The 20,667-nt window shown below is 45.3% G+C and overlaps 1 protein-coding gene across 15 annotated transcripts in view; it reads left to right on the top strand.

Moving 5' to 3' along the window:
* Positions 1–6,184: 6,184 nt before the first annotated feature.
* INTS10 (integrator complex subunit 10) overlaps positions 6,185–20,667 on the top strand; it is a 130,496-nt gene continuing 116,013 nt past the window's right edge. For 3 of the 15 annotated variants that reach the window (XR_008998724.1, XM_057505226.1, XM_057505227.1), the window contains exons 1-12: positions 6,186–6,385; positions 6,746–6,813; positions 7,997–8,100; positions 9,114–9,253; positions 11,017–11,098; positions 11,601–11,741; positions 12,166–12,337; positions 12,793–12,962; positions 13,703–13,836; positions 17,810–17,966; positions 19,126–19,208; positions 19,821–19,973. Coding sequence is in view for 14 of the 15 variants with exons in the window: in XM_057505226.1 (XP_057361209.1) it covers positions 6,257–6,385; positions 6,746–6,813; positions 7,997–8,100; positions 9,114–9,253; positions 11,017–11,098; positions 11,601–11,741; positions 12,166–12,337; positions 12,793–12,962; positions 13,703–13,836; positions 17,810–17,966; positions 19,126–19,208; positions 19,821–19,973 (1,533 nt within the window). In the remaining variant the exon portion in view is untranslated. Of the gene's footprint in view, positions 6,386–6,745; positions 6,814–7,996; positions 8,101–9,113; positions 9,254–11,016; positions 11,099–11,600; positions 11,742–12,165; positions 12,338–12,792; positions 12,963–13,702; positions 13,837–17,809; positions 17,967–19,125; positions 19,209–19,820; positions 19,974–20,667 lie in introns of all 15 variants that reach the window. The other 12 variants (XM_036896309.2, XM_036896305.2, XM_036896317.2 and 9 more) reach the window with 9 other exon arrangements.

Below are 20,667 nucleotides of genomic sequence, written 5' to 3'. Positions count from 1 at the left end.
ACCATGTGTCTGCGCTCCTGGTGCGGATTTCTAGAGCTGGTTGTTCAGCAGTCCTGGGATTTCACTCCCTCCCCGCTCTGACTCCTTTCTTCCCACCAGGGTCTGGGGTGGGGGAGCGTTCGGGTCCTGTTTGGTCATGGCTTATATCTTACACCCTGCGTGTGATGCTGTGTTCTCGCAGATGTAGATGTAGCCTGTCTGTTGTACTATATCTACTGGTGTCTCTTTTAGGAATAGTTGTATTTGTTCTATTTCAAAAATATGTATGATTTTGGGAGGAGATTTCCACTGAACTACTCATGCAGCCATCTTGGCTACTCCCTAAATATTTTTAATTAAAAAAAAAACGAACAGAAAATATATATTCAATGCAAATGAACAACAATAAAAATGAAGCTGACTTCTTATTAGAACAAATGGAGGCCAGAACAAGGTAAAGGCATTTTTTAGTGCGGAAACAAAATTTTAAAAATCAACTATCAACCTAAAACTCTCTATCAAGTGAAACTATCCTACTGCCTCAGCACCTCCCCCTGAACTCATATCTGTGGCCTCAAAGGAGCACCCGGTGTACAGAGGCTGTCATGGTGAGCAGGCACCTGGCAATGCGAGACCAGAGAATAGCAGCCACACGCAGGGGTTGACCCGTAACACAATGGAGGGAAGTATATCCAGGAGGCAGAATCTCGGGCAGTTCACAGTCTGCTCTGGAAAGGCAGCCGGAGGTATGAATCTGTATTGATACCGGAAGTGGCTGACAGCTGTCTGATGCATTAGGGACGTGGAAAGAACAAACCAAGAAGATGGCTGGCAAGGAGGTGTAGGAGAGAAGTACACAGACTCTCAGGATGGGCTCAAAGTGCCAAGGCAGCTGTATTCCCCGTAAATGTTCCCGAGGGGACGTCCAGGCCAAGAGGACACTCACTGATGGGGGGCCAGCAAGATGCCACATCCTGTGGCTGTCACTCAGGGTCTCTCCCAGCCACCGGGGTTTGCTCCACAGATCCATGGACTGGGTGCTGGCAGGGCTGCTGCGTGGGCTCAACATGAACATCCCCTCGCCAAGGGTGATGTGACTACAGAGACCACTGGGTGCCCCACCAGCCTACGGCCGAAGCCAGAACTAGAGCCCCAGAATGGCACCAATCCCCAGGGGGACCAGCCAGCTACCTGGCAGAAAATTGGTTATTTTGGACCTTTTCCTGTCACAGAGAAGGGAGTGGTTTGCCCTCGTGGGAAGTCATGCTAGTACGGATTCAGATTTGCCCCCGTGACACCTCAGCCTGTGTCCCCATTGCCGCACTTGCAGAACCCCTTACTCATTACCGCTGTGTCCCGTACAATGTCACTTCAGATCCAAGAGCCCATTCTGTGGCAAAGGAAATAGTGACAGAGGGAACAGGCCCGAGGCATCCACTGGTTTTAGTCCTGTTCCCATCACCCAGAAGTAGGTGCCTGACAGATGGTGGAAAACGGTCTCCTGGGGGCCTAACTAGGGTATCGGCTAAAATCACACCCTGAGAGACTGGACTCCTGTCTTACAGACACTGTATATGCTTTAAACCCACCAAGGGTGGGAGGAAGGAGTGGCCTCGCAAAACACACCTAATAATCCACTGACAGAATTTTACCTAAACATCCCCCATCCTGTGCTTTGAGAATTTGGAAGTCCTAATTCCCAAGGGAGGAGGGTGCCCACCAGGCAACAGAGTCACGGTTCCACTGAATCGAGATGGAGACTGCCACCCAACATATGGACTCCTTAGGCTACTGAACTAACAGGCAGAAGAGAAAGCGGTTATGCAGTCCTGTGAGTAGGAGTGACACCATCTTGACAAACCCGCCATGGTGACAGCTGACTCGTGTCACCCCTCCCCACATCCTGCTTGCATGCAAATAGCAAACGTCCCATAGTAAGATCTCACTGGGAACTACTGACATGGCTAAGACTCCCATCCTGGCTTTGACTAGACACACAGACACACCTTGTGCATAGACCCTTTCTCCTTGCCTCCCTGAAAAGTACCCTACCTAAACTCCAAAGCGTCCTGCCGGCGCCCAGGACAACCTTCTGCAAGTGAGCTCCCAATAAGCCTCTGCAGCTTACAGTCTGGACTTGTAAGCCTCTGTCTTTGGTCTCACAGCCCTTTGGCCTTCAGGGATTGGTTTCCTTATACCTGCCCCACGTGGGACACTTTCTTAGTCAGATGACTGGTCCTAATTACCAAGGGAAAATGTCACTGCTGCACAAACGATGCAAAGCCACTATGTCTGGATCCAGAGAGTGCACAAGGCACCTCCTATTGCTCCGAGGCCCAGTAATAATTGTTGTCTTAGGTGGGGTTACCCAGAAGTGCCCGAGTGAATGTGGGGAGCATGTGATTTATTGAGGGAGCACCCTTCAAGAAAAACCTGTGAAGGAAAGAAGCAGGACAGGAAGGGGAAAGAGCCCAGCATGAATGCGGTCACAGACAAATCTTGCTCTGGATCATGAACTATGCCATGACCTGCCCCCGTTGAGAGAAGGGCACCAACCTTTTGTAACCTGACTCATCCTTGGAGAAGGGCTGACTTCTCAAGGAAGCTGATACCAATGCTCCGGAGAAGGGACAGCTGTGAGCGGTTAGCAGCCAATACTCACAGCAGGAGGGATGACGTGCCAGCTGGTGAAGGGGTCAGGACGGCCCCTAAGCACACAGCATGGACTGGCACCTACGGGAAACAGCTGTAGCCCAGTACAAACGTCTTTTTCTGGAAGGAACCAGCATAGATAGATTGAAACTGTAGACTGGGGATCACTGATAAGGCAGATTCTCCAAGGAAGCCAAGGCTATGGGGTGGAGCACAGGTGCAAATTTGGGTCTTGAACAAACAGGACCCCTTATCCTCTGAAACTAGAGGCAATAAAATTCATATGAAATGAGAGATTTTACGTAACTTCATGAGCAAAGGGGGGAGAAATAAAAAATTCACCTAAATGTTATTTGTACCTAATATTAATACGTGTGTGGCATACCTTAGGGGCTGGGTATAGTAAAAGATACAGAGTATAAAATAGTATAAAAGGTCCCTGATCTGATGGAGCTTAATATGATAACCATCACTTACAAAACAGTACAAGGACCCTGGAACAAAGGAGGCGCGGGACCAGGGAAGGTTTCCCTGAGGACGTGTTCCCTGAGAACCAGCCCCTCCAGGCTGGCAGTGGGAGTGTCCTGGCCTAAGCAGAGCAGAAGTGATGGCTTGCATGACCTTGCGGAGGTGACACAGAACACATCACACCCAAGAACTGAAAGTTCTGGGTCCGGGTGGTGGCAAAAGCTAAGGCAAACGTGACATCGGCACACGGGAAACCATCCCAAGAGTTATACGAATACAGATATGATCAGCTGTGTGGTCCTGAGAGAAAGAGGGCCGTGGTGTCCAAGGTGGATGGGGTTTAAGGCTTGATGGCCTCAGTCTTATGAGAAAAAGGCCGTCATCTGCCCAAGATGAAGGTTACAAGCCCTTGAGAAAGATGACAAAGGCCTGGAAGCTTTGATGAGAGAAGGGGAGGCGGAGTCGCTGAGAGCCCAGATGGACACGATTCCCTGGAGTCCGCAACAGCAGCCACCTGCCCACCGAGCACTCCTCCCAAACAGGACCCAGCCTCCTCCATATTCACTGAACATTTATTCACTGCACCCATTTCAAGTGAGTAACCGATCTGTGAAGAGGCACCACAGCACGGTTCCAGGGCTGGTCATTTGAAGAGTGCACACAGCAGTAGGGTAAGAAGGCAGAGATGTTGAATATGCTGAGGGGCGGAGCAAGGCTCTGGCACCAGTAGGCAAAGAGTAAGCCTCGGAGGAGGCAGACACCCTAGGACACAAATGCAGGTGTCGAGGGAATGTGCCTGTGAAAGGTGTTTGTGCAGCTGAAATCCAGGAGACACGAGAGCAAGCTGCTGCAAAGATCCAAGGACAGAGCTGAGGGCAGGCAAGTCAAGAGGTTGTGTTAGTAAGCGAGGTTGCATTTGTTGAGTTTTAAGATTTTGAAGTGGAAAGAAAATAGCAACACAGAGTTTAATACAAATCACCGAACTGAGTTCAAGGATCTTGAGGCCGAATGCCAGCTGCTGGGCATCTTACATGACTGAGAAGTTGTGGGGAACAGGAGTCAGGTACCCAGATTCTTAGCGAGGCTTCAAGATCAGAGCAAAAAGGCTGAGATGTAAATGTACTTTGTGTGGTATCTCCCTTCTGTGCTTTCAGAGCCAGCATGGCATCCGAGGAGAAATGTTTAGCTAGAGACCTTTCAGAATGAAGAAGGTGGTTGGAAATTAGCCACAAATGTTACGTTTACGTTATATTGTGGCGGAAAGCAAGAGGCAGTCTCAATTGGTTGGCATCTAAAATACGTCCAGAGTCCCCTTATTTAGGCCCTAGATTAAAAATGTTAATTTACAACTGTTATCTAACAGAACACTAGAGAACTAAAAACTCAGAGATAAGGGTACAGTTTTCTTTGGGGTATTGTTTTGGTAATTCCAGACCAAAAACATAAAAGTTTAATGAACAAAACAGTCATTTTTGCCATTCAGATATCCTTACATAACAGTTTGTATTTTAAAATCAGTTAAATAATAAAACAAATTTAGCCAGCAATGTTTTTATGACCTATAATTTATAAGATAGAAATTATCCTCATCTGTTTAAATTCAATTTTCTGTGTTTTTCATCTTTTCTATGAAAACCAAAAGAACTCTGCCACTGGGCAATCCCAGCCTACAAAGTAATCACATAATTAGGCTGTTCCTGTGCATAAACAAGGGACATTTTTAAACAGCATCTTTAGGATCAAAATGCTTCCTTGAGTAAGCAAATCAGTAGAGCAGAGTATGAAGTTAACACAATGAATCTTATGTAAAGATGTCATGGAGGATGGTAATGAAACCAAAATTAAATTTTAAAAATTTTGCATCAAGGGGAAAGATACTGAAAATTCCCATGGCAACATAAGAGAGCTTGGACATTATGAATTTGATAGCACTGATGTCTCTCATTGAGTTCTTTTGCACCTGTTTTTCTGGTACTTACCTCTAAAACGAGCACACTAACTACTAACCTTAGGACTGTTCACTTATAAATTATCATAATTAGTAAGCACATATAACATATATCCATGAATAAAAATGTATATACTCATATTTAAAATGCAATTTTGACATGTATACAAATACATAGTAATTTTTATTTTTATTTTTTAAAACAAATCAGCTTTGAGTCCTTAATCTCTTGGTTTTAAATCAAAGATCAGTGCTAAAAGTTTTGCACACAGAACTTGGATTGAAAACTGATGAATCCACATTTCTTCCTATTAGGCAAAAAATCCTTCTTCCTCCAGCTCTTAAGTGCAGCCTCCTTTCAACAGGGCTGGGAGATGATGTTTTCCTTCTCTCAAGTGGAAAACACATCTGGAGCGTTGGTGAAAATGACATGGATTCTGGCGGCACGTCCATAACATTGTAAAATTCTCGCCGAGATAGAGCTCATCATCTCTGCGGCTCCCACTGCAGGCAGTAAAGCCCTTTCCAAGTGCTAATTACCGCAGCTCCTCAATAAATGTTGCAGAAACCAGCGAACATAGGCGCCACAATAAGATGTGGCCACTCTTGGGAAACACGAGGGGCACGAGACCAAGAGCGAGGCATTACTACTCCCGCTGTGTGGGGGCCCAGACTTTCCCTCGCAACCCTAACCCCGCTCAGGGTCCCAGGGGAAGGGTCCCCCAGCGGCCCGGGCACCCCCTGCCTTCTCCCTCACACTGCTTCCCGGCCTGGTCCCGGTCTCCAGGCCTCGGGGAAAACCAGAAACTGCCCGTGCGCCCGGCACTAGCCGTCTCCCAGCGCGGCCAGAAACGCGGGCGCGGAGAGGATGGAGCGACCGGGCTCCGCAGCTTGGCGGTCGCGGGCCCCGGCGCGTACTCCTGGCTTGACCCGGGTCACGCTGGAGCCCCCTAGGGTGGAATCCACTTTTCCACATTTCGGAGCTGATCTGGGAGGGTCGGGATAGAAACTCCGGCTTCCGTACGGCGGCTGCGGCATGGAGGCAATGGGAGGCCGACCGGAAGAGGCCGCCGTTCGCAAAACCCGGAAGAGCCCTTCCGCTCCGCCCTGTCGGCATGCCGACCCCCGAGCATGCGCGGTAGCTCCCTCGTGGCCGCCGCGGCGTTTGCTGAGCCCGAGGGTCCGGCGGCGGCTCCTCGCCCTCGCGTCATGTCGGCGCAGGGCGACTGCGAGTTCCTGGTGCAGCGAGCCCGGGAGCTGGTGCAGCACGACCTGTGGGCGGCCAAGGCGTGGCTGATCACGGCCCGCAGCCTCTACCCCGCTGACTTCAACATCCAGGTGGGGCAGGGCCGTGCGGGCGCCGGGGGTGTGGCGGTCGCGGCGGTAGCCGCGCGCTGTGCGCCGCCGCCGGACATCCCCGCGAGGCCGGCGACCCGGGGTCCTCCAGGCGGGGCGGGGGCGGGGACCTGTGGCGCCGCTGCGAGGCCTGGTCCCGGGGTTGGCCGTTCGCTCCCTCTTCCATCCCGACGGCGGCCGTCTGTTCCCGCGTCTGAGACGCTGTTCCACCAGCCCTGGGAGCCCCGGGGCCTTAAGTGAGCCGGGGGCCCGAGTCCCCGGATGACGCGTTGCTCTCAGGCCGCCCTCCGCGGGGTGGGGGGGCGCGCCGCGCAGGTGTGACGGGCCTGACCTGTGTTGCAGTATGAGATGTACACCATCGAGCGGAACGCGGAGCGCACTGCCCCCGCCGGGAGGCTGCTCTACGACATGTGAGTGGGCGCCGGCCCTGCGCGCGGCCGTCGGCAGTGGGGACCCTCAGGCCCACTTGCACGTCCGCGCCCTGGGACTACCTTTGGTACGAGGCCGGGCCTTGCGTTAATGGCTGGCCCGCCTTCTGCAGAGAAGTCTTCTTTTGTTTTGTTCTTGCTAAAACTTTTCTATCCTGTAACTTATTTGGGAAATAATACATGCTCTTCACAAAGGTTCAGACAATACTGAAAGATAGAGAATCACTAGGGAAAGTCCCTCCTGACGTCAACCGGAGTCAAGTTTTGTGTAAAGTGTATACATACGAAGAGTACGTATAAGTAGCTGTCTGTGCGGAGGGGTGACGGAAGTGAGATCCTCCTAGTCGCATTATGCTGCAGCTTGCTGTCTTCACCCTCTGTAAAGGGACCATTTCCATGTCAGCATGTGGAGATCTACTTCATTCTTTCTCGTGTCTGCATAGCATTTCATAACCACTCTTAGCTGTCAGAAGTTTAGATAGTTTCCTGTTATTTGGAAATTAGAGTGTCAGTAAGCAATTTTGTACCTGTACTTTGGAGTTTTTCTGTAGTATAGATTCTTAGACATGGATTTTCATAGTCAAGGAGCATGTACATTTAACATTTTGATACCTATCAAATTACTCTCCAAAAATTAGAGTGATTTTTTTTACACCATGGTAAATTGGTGTAAAATTGCCTCTAAAGGTGTGTAGGGGTGCCCGTTTTCCCACCCCAGTGCCCACCTGGATATTATCAGTCTATCCGATTTTGATTCTGTGTAAGAAGAGATAATGGTATCTTGCTATTTTTTTAAAATTTGTGTTCATTGTTACTAATATGTTTATCTTTTCAAATGTTCTCTTTGCCAATTTGTGTTTTTCCGTGATTTCCTTATACCCACTTTCTCTTTTAGGTCGTTTTTTTTCTTGTTCATGTTTAGGAGTGATTTATATATCATGGTCATTTGTCTTTTCACTTATTAAAAATTCTAAAGACTTCTTCCCTCATTTTTCATGTTTAGTTTTAATTTTTGTATCTTTATTTTGGTTTGTTTTGGTACATCTACAATTCACTTGGAATAAAGAGAACTGTGTTTTTCTCCAAATGCTAATGTTCTTACTTTCTTTTTCTGGTACTATATAGAATCTGGCATTTTAATTTAATGCATTCGTTTTAAAAATAGGTTTGTGAATTTCCCAGATCAGCCTGTGGTGTGGAGAGAAATCAGCATTATTACATCAGCATTAAGGAATGATTCACAGGATAAACAAACCCAGTTTTTAAGAAGTAAGAATGGAGTGATGACTTAAAGGTGTACAAATTATCATTTCTGGAATAACAAGTTACATATACTAATTTCACAAAAAAGTCACATCTGTAGTGTTGGTACCCATATGTATGTTTTATTCTTAGCAACTACAGACAAGTGACAAATGATGTCACTTGGTCTTTTGAGCATTTGCTTATTAAGCTTCTTTAAAGGATGTGCATTTATCAGTTGCCTAGGGAACTGAATATATTTTTTCCAGGTTTTACAGTTATCAGAAAGCATCTGTAGATTACATCTCCATAAAATGAGGAAACTCTTAGTAATTTATTACCTTTCTTGTTAACCTTTAGCCTATGTTGATTGCAATAGCCAAAGATTTCGAGATATGGATAAAAAAGAAAGTTTTATCAACAACACAGGGGTTTAGGGAATAGACCCCCAGTGCAGTCAAAAATCTGCATAGAACTTTTGACTGCCCCAAAACTTAACTGTAATAGCCAACTGTTGACCAGAGGCTTTACCGATAGTGTAGTCAATTAACATGTAGTTTGTATATTAAATGTATTATAGGCTGTGTTCTTACAATAAAGTAAGTTAAAGAAAAGAAATTTTTTTTAATTGTCTCAAATCTCCAAAAATTTTTCCACTATAAATTTTTGGAAGAAAATCCACACGTCAGTGGACCTACATGGTTCAAACCAATGTCATTCAGGAGTTACCTGTAGATGGTTTAAGTCATTTCAACTTAAGCAGGTGCATGCCCTCTATCTCAGCCAGCAGGAAGCAGTGTTGTGAACCTTCACAGACCTTATTCTTGTCTTCTGGATCCCTTAAGTCCTCCAGTGTTTCATGGCCATTCGGCAAACATGTTATACCTAAAACCATCTGGTCCAAAAGCCTTCTAACTCATAGGTAGAACCCAGTGATTCTTTATGTAGTATTTACTGATCTGTATGAAAATGCCTTCCACTTTTGCTTCAGTATTTTCTTTCTGAAAGAAACTTTTTAAAGTGAAATGTGTTCTGTACAGGTTTATTTGAAACTCTCCCTGGTCGCGTCCAGTGTGAAATGTTGCTGAAGGTTACAGAACAATGCTTCAACACGTTGGAACGATCAGAAATGCTGCTGCTACTTTTGAGGCGCTTCCCTGAGACAGTGGTGCAACATGGGGTGAGAGTGGATCTTTTCCTTTTTCTTAAGAAAATAAAATTGATCAACAGATTCATCATTATGAGTAGGAACTATAGTGTGTATTCTAAGACAAATTCTGCGGAGCACTGTAAAAGATTGAACTTGAATCAAGGAATCTTTGTCAGTAAAGCTAAAAGGATGTTACCCTTCAATGAAACTTTATAGATTTCTTTATCAAACCATGAATTTCTAGAAGTTGTATTATCAGTGTAAGGCAACAGTCACCAAGCTTTGACAGTGCTAGTTATTTGCAATCTATAAAGTTTAAAAAAATATTATTCCATTGTAGTCAACAGTGTGTTCGAATTTACTTGAGAGCCAGTCTAGTCTTAACAGACTTGTTTTTCATATGCTTCTGCCCTGTGGACATGTTTTCCCTCTATTCCTGCCCTTCCTTTATATCTGTGATAATGACTGAGTGCCCCTGGCAGGCCTTGCTAAGTGTGAGGTCTCTCCTTCTTTACTCCCCAGTCCCCTTAACATGGATAGGACCGCACTTTACAGATGAGGAAACAGAGTCTTACGTATGTTAGTAACTTCCGACAACCAGCAAGGGGGAAAGTCGGCATTCAGTCATTAACTCTAGTCATTCGAACTCTTCTGCTTACTCTTCCCATGCCATTCTCCTGCCTTCTGGCCCCAGCTCACCTCTGCACCTCCCTGTGTTGGTTTCCCAGGGCTGCTGTCATAAAATACCAGAAACTGGGTGGCTTGGAGCAACAGCAGTTTGTCCTTTCACAATTCTAGAAGCCAGAGGCATGGTGTGGGCAGGGCTCTGCTCCCTTCAGAGGCTCTGGGGAAGACTCTCCCCTACCTCTCCCAGCTTCTGGTAGCCACCGGCCATCTTTGTCAGTCCTCGGCTCGCAGCTGCATCGTTCCCATCTCTGTTCCATTGTCACAGGGCCTTCTTCCCTGCGTGTCTGTCTTTACGTGACCTTCTTATAAAGACATACTCAATGGATTTAGGATCTGCCCTGATCCAGTATGACCTCATTGTAACTAATTGCATCTATAAACACCCTACTTTTTTAATAAAATGGTATATATGTTAGGTGACGTTCTGAGGTTCTGAGTGGGCGTGAGTTTTGGAGGGATGCAACTCAGCTCGGTACACTGTCTGATCGTTGCTCTGTTAACTTTCTGTCATGTAATCTTTTACACTGTCCCACCCTCCCCCATGCATCCCCGAGCAGGGGCAGGGAAGATAACGCAGACATCTTGGAGGGTTTTGGTAAGCTGACTTTCTACTCTCCTAGAGCATCAGTAATGGAAAGGTGGCCTTAAAACCCAGGCAGGTCTGTCTGGTCTACCCCAGGCTGTATGACCGGCTTCTGACAACTCTTGAAAGTGATAAGTTTGTCTACGTAATACATCTTGGTATAGAGAATAAAGTTAGTTACCACATTTCTTAGAAAATCTCTACACCTCAATTATCATTCTAATTGTACTTTCAGTGCTTCAAGTTCAGTGCTTCAAGTAGACATTTGGTTAACGTTTTAATTTTGCTCGTTCAAAGGAGAAGAACCAAGACAAAGTAGGCTGTGGTTGGGTGAATTTAGGGTTCCCTTCTTGGCTATGTTGCTGATGCATTCTTTTCTAATCTTTGAAATAAGAATATTTGTTTCTCCTGAAAGTTTGAGTATGCAGTCTATGTGGCAAATTTAAACATAGCCTGTTTCTTCATGTAATTCTGACGTCTCACACTGTAACACATTTACATGGTTAATTGTGTTTTGAAACAGGTTGGCCTTGGGGAGGCACTATTAGAGGCTGAAACTATTGAAGAACAGGAATCCCCTGTTAACTGCTTTAGAAAATTATTTGGTGAGAAAAATTGTACTTTATATTACAAAATAAGTAAGTAGAATATGCTGGTATACATATCCTTTCAGGGTTAATGTCATTTGTAGAAAGCAGGAGCTTTTTTTGTATTATGGAATATACACTCTTGCCTATTTTTTAAGCCCAGAAAGCACTTTAAATAACTTCTCAATTTTTATTATGTAATATTTGATACCTCCAAAAGAATATGTGTGACCATATACTTAAGTATCAAGCATAGTAATAAACATCTGAAATACCATCCAATTTAAGAACTGGACCCTTGCCTGTAATGTAGAATCTGCCTTTGTGCTACCCCCTAGCTCCATCTACTGGTGACCCTATGCACTACAGGCTTTAACTAAATGTGCCAAAAGGGTTTTTTCCCCCATGTGGTTCAGGTACTACATTAAATGAACTCTAAAATGATTCTTTTTTTTTTTGCCAGAACTTGGGATAGATAGAAAGTTTAATAGTTTTTTCCTTATTTTTCCCTCTTCAACAGTTTGTGACGTCCTTCCTCTAATAATTAACAACCACGATGTTCGATTGCCTGCCAATTTATTATATAAATACTTGAACAAAGCAGCTGAATTTTATATCAATTACGTCACTAGGTCTACTCAGACAGAGAATCAGCATCAAGGTAGGTGGGACTGTCCTGCAGTTTCATTCAGACGCTAGTAAAATTGCAAACTCAGAAATCCCTCTTTATTCTGACAATTCCCCTCTGGACACATACCAGTTTGTAGTGTCTCTAAAAGTTGGTTCCCAGAAAAAAGTAGTACAGTGAAGAACTGAGGCTTTTCTGGAACCAGTTTTACCCCTTGGTAGAAACAGTCACCTTGCTGAACTGTAACGGTAGGGCCCTGAACTTCATTCATGTACCTCAGCTCGAAAGTCACTTCCCACTGTGCCGGCACCCAGCTGTGGGTGCTGGGACAAGCACAGAGGATGCTGGGAGGCTGTGCTCCTGTCTTTTGAATGGGGATTCACACTTCCCTTTATCAAGTAGCACATAAATGGTATGTAGTAATGTTAACTGGAGGCTCCTTTTTTTCACATCTCAGGTGCCCAAGAAACATCTGATTTAATGTCACCTAGCAAACGTAGCTCTCAGAAGTATGTAATAGAAGGGCTGACTGAGAGATCATCCCAGATTGTGGACCCTTGGGAGAAGTTGTTTAAGATTTTGAATGTTGTTGGCATGAGATGTGAATGGCAGATGGATAAAGGAAGACGGTAAAAAATTGTTAACTTCTAGAATTACTTAACCTTTTAATAGCATAATCTCAGGAGCCTTAAATACAAAAACACTTTTTTTTTAAGTAGATACACTCGTCTTTGAGCAAATTCTGTTACATTCAGTATTTATACAAAAGAGGATGGTTTTTGTGTTATTAAAATATTCCCAACGGAAGTATAAACTCTTAAGATGATGTTGAATCTGAAGCACTCCTTGTTTGGAGGAAAGAGAAGGTAGTTGGTAGCTTCGTGCAGTGGCATGTTCAGATCATGAGATCTTGGTCTGATCACTGTTCTAATTCAGTAGGGGAATTTGTATGCAAACAATAAATAATTTTACATGCCTTGAGCTACATTTGGTAAATGTAATGGTTCTGTTGGGGCTTTTCTCTAGACCTGTTGCTGATAAGTGCAGAGTAATTAAATAATTTTCGTCATCCTTCATCTTTCAGAAGCTATGGTGATATTTTGCATAGAATGAAGGATCTCTGCAGATACATGAATAACTTTGATAATGAAGCTCATGCAAAATATAAAAACCAAGTGGTTTATTCCACTATGTTGGTCTTCTTTAAGAATGCATTCCAGTATGTCAACAGCATACAGCCATCTCTATTCCAAGGTTGGTTTAAGAATTTTGGAGTATTCCAGAATACTGAGCTGGGATGGTGAGGAAGATGAAAATATTCACATTAGCATTGTTCTCGGATCCAAGTAACTATAGAATGATGCCAGTGCTTTTTTTAGTTGTTGGTTTTTATATATTTTCATTTGAAATTTCTATATTAAAGGGTGTAGTGGTTTTGTGAAACAAAATATAGAGAGTGAATGCCTCTGTGTTGAAAAAGCAGGCATAGCAAAGTATTGAAGTAGATTTCACAAAAACTTGGCAGTTGACAAAAGATTTCTTAAATGATACATGTGCATTTTATAAACTGTGAAATATAGAAAAACAAGAGGGTGAAATGACTCACAATTCCTCCAGTATAACAGCTCTCATTTTTGTGTATTGCCTTCTAGAGTTTTGTACATTCAGATTTTTTGGAATCTGTAATCGTAGTGCATGTTTAACTTTGTGGTCTTAAGGTTTCAGTAATTTTGATTCGTCATTATTGTAAAGCATTTGTAGGCTTGTGAGAACAATTGCAGAGAAGGAACCTGCACTGGTAACCCGTCACAAAGGCCTCTGTGAACAGTTTGGTGTTTACCTGTAGTCGTTTTCCTATACATGTATACTTATTTGTTGGCCTAATCGGGATCACATGAAACATTTCTCACACCACAGTTGAGCAGAAGTCCACCTACTGTTACATATGCCTTTCCTTGCTGCACTTTAACGTGTTGGTGTTTCCCCATCCATAGGTGCAAATGCCCCAAGCCATGTTCCACTCATTCTTCTTGAGGATGTGTCAAATGTGTACGGTGATGCAGAAATCGATCGTAGTAAACACGTACATAAAAAGAGGAAGCTAGCTGAGGGAAGAGAAAAAACCATGGTAATCCTTCCAGATACGTTTATTAAATAGATTATGTGTTTATGGTTGGTGAAATGAATCTTTGTAAAAGACAGCTCTGGAGCTACACTGATAAAGCTTAGATCTCTTAATTATAAGATACAGTTTACTAGGTAAGTCAGTGGTTCTCAGCTGGAAGTGATTTCACCCCCAGGAACCTTTGGCGATGTCTGAGGCTGTTTGTGGCTCTCTTGGCTTAGCATGCAAGGGTTACGCTCTGATGTCTAGCAGGTGGAGGCCAAGGACACTGCCAAACAAGCGACAGTGCGCAGGACAGCCCCACCACAGGGAACTCCCGGCCCAAAAGGGCAGTTGGGCCAGTGTTGAGAAAGCCTGGTGTGAGTTTTCTCTACCTTTGTGACTGAATGGGATTGATTCAATTTAAACAAACCCTAGTGAGCTGCACCGCCCGCCTAGAGCAGGCTGCTGTGGCGAGTGCTGGCCGTGGAACGGCAGGTGTCTTGGCATTCAGGGTGGGAAGTAAGTACAGCCCGGCTGAGACGTTGGAAAGGTTTCAGGAGGAGGCCAGCATTTGCAGTCAGCCCTGACGGATGTCTAGGGTTTTGTCAAGAGAGCTCAGTTTACACAAAGAGGCCAGAGAGAGGGAAGGGCCATCAGTCTTCCCGTCTGGCCAGGCAGCACGACTGTGAAAGGACAGTGAGTTCTGAACTTGTTCCAAAGCAGAGGGGTCCTGTCTTTGAGTAAAAAGCCTTAGTGGAGGCCCAGCGTGGAACATAGTGGAAACACTGTAAGTCAGGAGTCAGCAGGCCTCTCCTGTGAAGGGCCGAGGAATAAATAGTTTGGACGTTACAGACCATCTCGTCTTGGTGGCAGCTCCCCAGCTGTGCTGTCACCGTGCCCGAGTAGCCAAAGCTGGCAGTACATACCTGAGGTGGCCACGTTCTGGTAAAGCTGTGTTCACAAGAACAGGATTGGCCCCCAGGACTTAGTTTGCTAAGCTCTGCTCTAGCTGAAATGTACAAGGGGAGCCTGGAGTCTCCCCACTCTTTATCTCTTCTCCTCCCCTCCTTTAATCCCCTTACCTCCTCTTCAGTACTTGAGTAACATTTTACTAGACCCTGGCATGACGGTGTGCCTTACAATCAGTTAATCAGAATCAGAGCAAGGAAGATAGGGCCTTTCTGAATGCTTGAAAGGTTAGTACCCCTTTTGATAAGATAATTTGTTTCTCAGACAAAAATGCACACATGCACCATTTTGCAAGTAATTTCAGAGCTTGGCAGATGCTTTGCTATCCAGCCGTGTGCCCCAGGTTGAGAACCCTGCTAACCAGGCTTTCCCTAATGCCCTCTGAGGCATGTGTGGAGGCATGTGTGGCAAAACCATCACTGGTGGGCTCCTCTGTCCTTCCCTCCTGGCATTCCCCAGTGGAGCCACCCCTGCAGCTCTCCCTCGTGGTTCCCAAGGCTATGTGGTTGCCCAGGCACTTTACGGTGAGACCCCAGACTCTTCCTCCCAGTTAGATAGCAGGTTGAGTAGCTCATATAATTCAGTGTTTGTCACACAGCCCCCTCCAGCCATTTCTCTCCACTGCCACCACTTCCTGCCCAGCAGCCTTAGTGGTCTTGGTAAAATAAGGATCAGATCACTGCCCTGCGTTAACACCTCTTAACAGCTTCCCATCATGCTTAGAAAAAAATCTAGCCTCTTCAGAGCTCTTGCTGAGCAGGTCCCACGCTGCAGACATGGGAGTCCCCCTGGCCCTTCAGCCCTCTGCCCCCAGGCCTCTGCCCCAGGCCTCCGCCTGGGTCCCAGCTCTGCTCCAGGGCTGAGTGCTTCTCCCTGCCAGGCCGGGTCCTTCTCACTTAGCTCTCAGCCCATACATTTCCTCCTCTGCGGCCTCCTCTAAATGCCCATCGAGTTTTCTTTTTATCACTCTTAATTCTGCATGCCCATACTGCTGTCTGCTTTTTCTTTTTGTTGGTTAGCTTATTCATGTCCCCTCCCTGGAGTATAAGATCCAATGGCCAAGGCCATTGTCTGTCTCATTCACACTGTGTCCTGGCCCACGGGACAGTGCCTGAATCCCAGCAGGTTCCAAGCCCGAGCCCCCACAGGCCTTGGCTGAGCGTCTGGTGACTGAATTCCCCCCCTGCCCTCCTGGTTTTGGGAGCCGTGTAAACCCTCCACCCTGTCTGTGTCTCTGTTGGGTTTTCTCCGGTCACATGTTACCTAGCTGGCCCTGCTCACATGCTCTAGCCCTCCAGCCAGTCTGGAGGTTCCATCTGTTTGTCTTTTCACTCTCTTAACTGATTCCACCCTGGTCTCCCTACTGTCCACAGTCTGCACCACATGGTGCAGGTCCAGCCAGATGTGTGTGTCTAATCACCAGAGAGGACACACCGACGGCCCATGAGATCAGCTCATGGACACACCTTACTTTACTTAGTGTTTTGTTTTGTTTATTTAATAACCTAGCACCTAAAAATTGGGAGATTTTCCCCAACCGTCCAGATGTCTGATTCCCCTTGAGTAACTGGAGTATCTGTTAACGCTGGCCCCTGATGCTAGCACACAGCTGGACGCATGTAGGCCGCCCCCTTCAGGTGGGTGTGCATCCTCCCCCAGCCCACTCCCGGCTCCGGGGCTGGGCCCTCCCCCAGGGCCGGGACCTCCTCCACCACACAGACTCATGGACACCCCTGCTGTCAGGAGGCTCGCTCTAGAGCACCCCCCAGACCTTGAGTGTACTTTTGTTCTCAAAATCAGTTTCTTTTAATTGTAGAAACTTACTTGGAACTCTACACGTTCCCACACATCTGAGGTCTCTTCTTTAAACTCCTGATCTCGTTTTGAGGCAGGAATGTTTTCCGTAAGCTGCAGCAGCAATGAACACACCATTCATATTAGTATATCTTACTAGACTGGCAACATGCGGCAAGAAATAGGATAGCTGCAAGATGGGTTTGGATGGTGAGAGGGGCCTGGGTGTGTGTCCTTACTGAGGGAACACAAGGATAGGAGGCTGACTAGGGTGTGTGGGGAGGTTCCAGGCACCAAGGAGTAGCCAGTGGGCACTAAGTTCTGACAGCAGGCAGAAGGGTGGGTAGCAGGAGGGAGGTACTGTTTTCCTGAGATTTGCTTAAGGAATGGAATTTTTGGCTAAAATATTTGTGTATATTTTTAAGTGATCTCAGTGGAGTAAAAATCTACAGAGAGAATGTAAGTCAGATCATTACATTAGTACAATGGCCTAAGTGTAGAGTAGGAGGTTCAAGAAGTTCTAAGCAAAATTCAGAGGAGCTCTTCTCCCTGAGCAGACCCAGTGGCATTTATAAAGCCACCTTTCTCTGAGGCCCTCTCTTTTCTTTGGCTTTTTATTACCTGAGATGAAGAGCCAGAGAGTAGGAATCTGTTGTAAAATGCAGAGGGCATTAATAGATCGGTACAGTTAAATGTCATTCCCGGCCGGGCACCTTGCATGGGGGGGTGCAGAGACAAGTGGTGGTCACTGGAGAAGCATGTGCAGTGAGCAAAAGGCAAATAATTTCTCTGAATTATTTCTTAGGGGACTGAGGCCTTCATTTTATTCTATTACATGACAAACTTATTTGGAAGCAGATAAAGTCACTGTAGAGCAGGTGCCGAATGTGAAGACCTAATTTTTGGTTCTTATGACATTGATATGTTTTTAAATTATTGGAAATCTTAATTCCATAGCTTTACTCAAGCCAACATAAGCTTACAATTTTTCATCAAAAAAACGTAAGATTAATTTTTTAAGTAAAACTTAAGTGTGTGAAAGTGGAAGATAAAAAATTTATATTAATTTTTTAAATGAAATTGTTAAATTGAGAAAATTTTTATCATACTCATGATAGTATCCCTTGATGTGAAATCCGTAAGATAACCAGAATTGGCAGCAATAAACATAGTTCCAGTATACGATTACATTTATAATTTTAAATGAATCATATTGTCTGCATTCTCCAAGCAGAGTTCAGATGACGAAGACTGTTCAGCCAAAGGAAGAAACAGGCATGTGGCAGTCAACAAAGCCGACCTCGCAAACTCCATCGAGGTGCTGGAGAGCTTTAAGTGGGCCCGGGAGAGCTGGGAGTTGCTCTGCTCCCAAGAATTCCTTGACAAGGGTAAGAATACACTTGTCATCAGTGCTATTTAATTTGTTATATGAAACCGTTATGCTATAAAATTGTTATTCTACTTGAACTGTCACGTCACTGGTGTTAAGTTGATTGCAGTAGTCACACGTTTTATTACAGGATTCCGTTTTGAGCAGGATACCTAATCAGTTATTCGTTCTCAACTGATCGTTCACTTCTTGGCTTCTACTCCAAGGCTGTATGATGATCAGAGTTGGGAAGGAGTTTGAGGGGGAGTTTTTGGTCTTTCTTTAAAATTTGTGTTGTTGGCTGTTTTCCCCTGTGTTTTGCTGGTTTGGCTCGTTTTATGCTTTTAGTTGTTTGGTCCTCCTGCCCTTATCTTCTAGAAGCCACATCACTAAGAATACAAAAGGCAATAATGCTGTTTTTTATCTATGTGAATTCCATTGCCTAGAAACCTCAAATGCTACAGAAAACCCATTTTCTTTTGTGTGTAGACATAAAACTAGAGGGAGTTTTATTTGTATAAACTCAAACTATTAAGTATTTCAACATCATTTAGAAATCACCAGCATTTTGCTCACCAGTGTATTTTTAGCATCTTTTAGAATCAAGGCCCAATAGTCCTTTGAGCCAGCGGGTGCCCACCCCCTGGCCCACTGTCAGGAGCCTTCACAGAGCCCTCAGTCAGGTGGGTCTTGCGTCTCCTGGGTAAATACAGCACCACTGGGTTTTCCCTGTCACGTCTAGAATTGGGAACACATATGTGATGATTTCCCTTCAGGTACAAATTGACTTTTTAAAAAATGAGTAGACCTCTTAGTGCTGTATATTTATTACTTCAACTGGGTGAAAGTAAACCTATTCTGGAGGAAAGCAAAGAAATACAAATTGTAGATGAGGTGAACATGCGAAAAGCATTTTGGAGAGCTCATGGTCCATGGTTTCTGCTGAGTGAAGGTTGGTGCCTAATAAAAATGCCGCTTGTGTGTTATGGTAAGTATTATATTCTAACTTTGCTGTTGAGTTGAAATTCTAGACCATCGTTTTAGAAATCAGCATGTATTAAGCTTCCTCGCCATTTTTGATAGTTTGTCTTTCTTCTGTTCTCTCTTGCTGTGTTTGTTAGTTTTGTTTTTGCTTCTGTGTTAACATATTTTTGATAAATTTGCTTTTGAATTCTCAGAATTTACAAGAATTTGTTTGGCATGGAAGACGGACACCTGGCTTTGGCTAAGAATCTTCCTCACTGATGTGATCATCTATCAGGTAGAGCAGCTGTGTGTCTGCAGGACGGCCATGGGCACGCAGGACGGCCGTGGGCATGCAGGTTGTCCGCGCCCTTGGACCAGCACACGCTCTGAAGACAGGTTCTGTCGTCTGTGGCAGAGGCAGTGTGGCCCACTGTCACCGCCAAACACAGTGACCCTTGAATGACATGGGTCTGAACTGCAGGGGTCCACTTACACAATGATTTTTTTCAAAAGTATACTTGCAAATCTGGGGAACATTTGCATCAATTTGAAAAAACATTTCCTTTTCCTTAGCTTTAGTGTAAGAATGCAGTATATCAGACGTGGACCGTAGGAAGTCTGTGTTAACTGGCTGACTGTGTTGTCAGGCTTCCTGTCAGCAGTAGGCTATTTGTAGTTAAGTTTTGGGGAGTCAGATGTTATGTATGGATTTTCAAGTGCTCAGGGGTCAGCGCCCTAAGCCCCCACATTGTTCAAGAGTCAGCTGTACATTGGTTTATTTTGTTGCTAAGTCTCCCTTTTCCCCCTCAGATGGTACCTCACTTGTAGCCATTGCCAGTTGCTTAATCAGCTCTGGAGATACTTTTAATGACAGTGTTTTCCCCGCCCTGCTGTGCGGCCTTCTCAGGGTCAGTATAAAAAGGCAGTAGCCAGCCTGCACCATCTAGCAGCTCTCCAGGGATCGCTACCGCAGCCGCAGATCACAGGGCAGGGGACCTTGGAGCACCAGAGGGCACTCATCCAGCTGGCGACATGCCACTTTGCCCTGGGGGAGTACAGGGTGAGTACTGCCTGCCGTGCAGGGGACACCGGGGCCTGGGCACCTCTCCGACAGTGCCTGCGGAATTCATGCACATTTACTTGAAATTTGATCTCTCTGCCTAGACTTCATTACCTGATCTGGCAAAAAGCTTGATGATTTTGTTGTACTTCATTTTCTCTTTACTGTAGCTTCCCTGGAGTCAGGCTTCCATACTCTTCACAGTTCTTGTTCATGATCCCGTTTCATTGGGGCACGCTCCTGACCCGGCTCCCTGTACCATGGGTCCCGGGCCGTCTCCCTTGGACAGAAGAGGCTGTTATGAAGTGGAAAGTGGGAGGTTTGCATGGGCTTGTCCCACCCTCGGATTCTTTTCCACACGGTCATGACACTGGCAGAGGTGTTGCAGAAGCAGGTGTATAAACGGGCGTCTCTGCCGTGATGGTGGGGGCCACATCCTTTGCCCTGAGTCTCCCTGAGCACCTACCACAATGGTGTGCACAGCCTCCCTACCCAGTAAATGTGTGAATTCAGTTAAAATGGTGAGCACATTCTTTATAAATTCTAGGCCACAGCTAATCATACAAACTGATTTCATCTCTCTATATGTTATTTTGGGGCTAGAAACCCTAAATTAACTTTTTTAACTTCAACTTTGAAATATGGTTAATAATGTGCCATGATAATTTTTAGAAAGAAACAATCAGGGTATGTA

Source organism: Manis pentadactyla, chromosome 7 (assembly GCF_030020395.1).
Source record: "Manis pentadactyla isolate mManPen7 chromosome 7, mManPen7.hap1, whole genome shotgun sequence".
Taxonomy (NCBI): Eukaryota; Metazoa; Chordata; class Mammalia; order Pholidota; family Manidae; genus Manis; species Manis pentadactyla.
The sequence above is the reverse complement of the archived record's forward strand: the minus strand, read 5'-3'. Positions and strand labels throughout refer to the sequence as shown.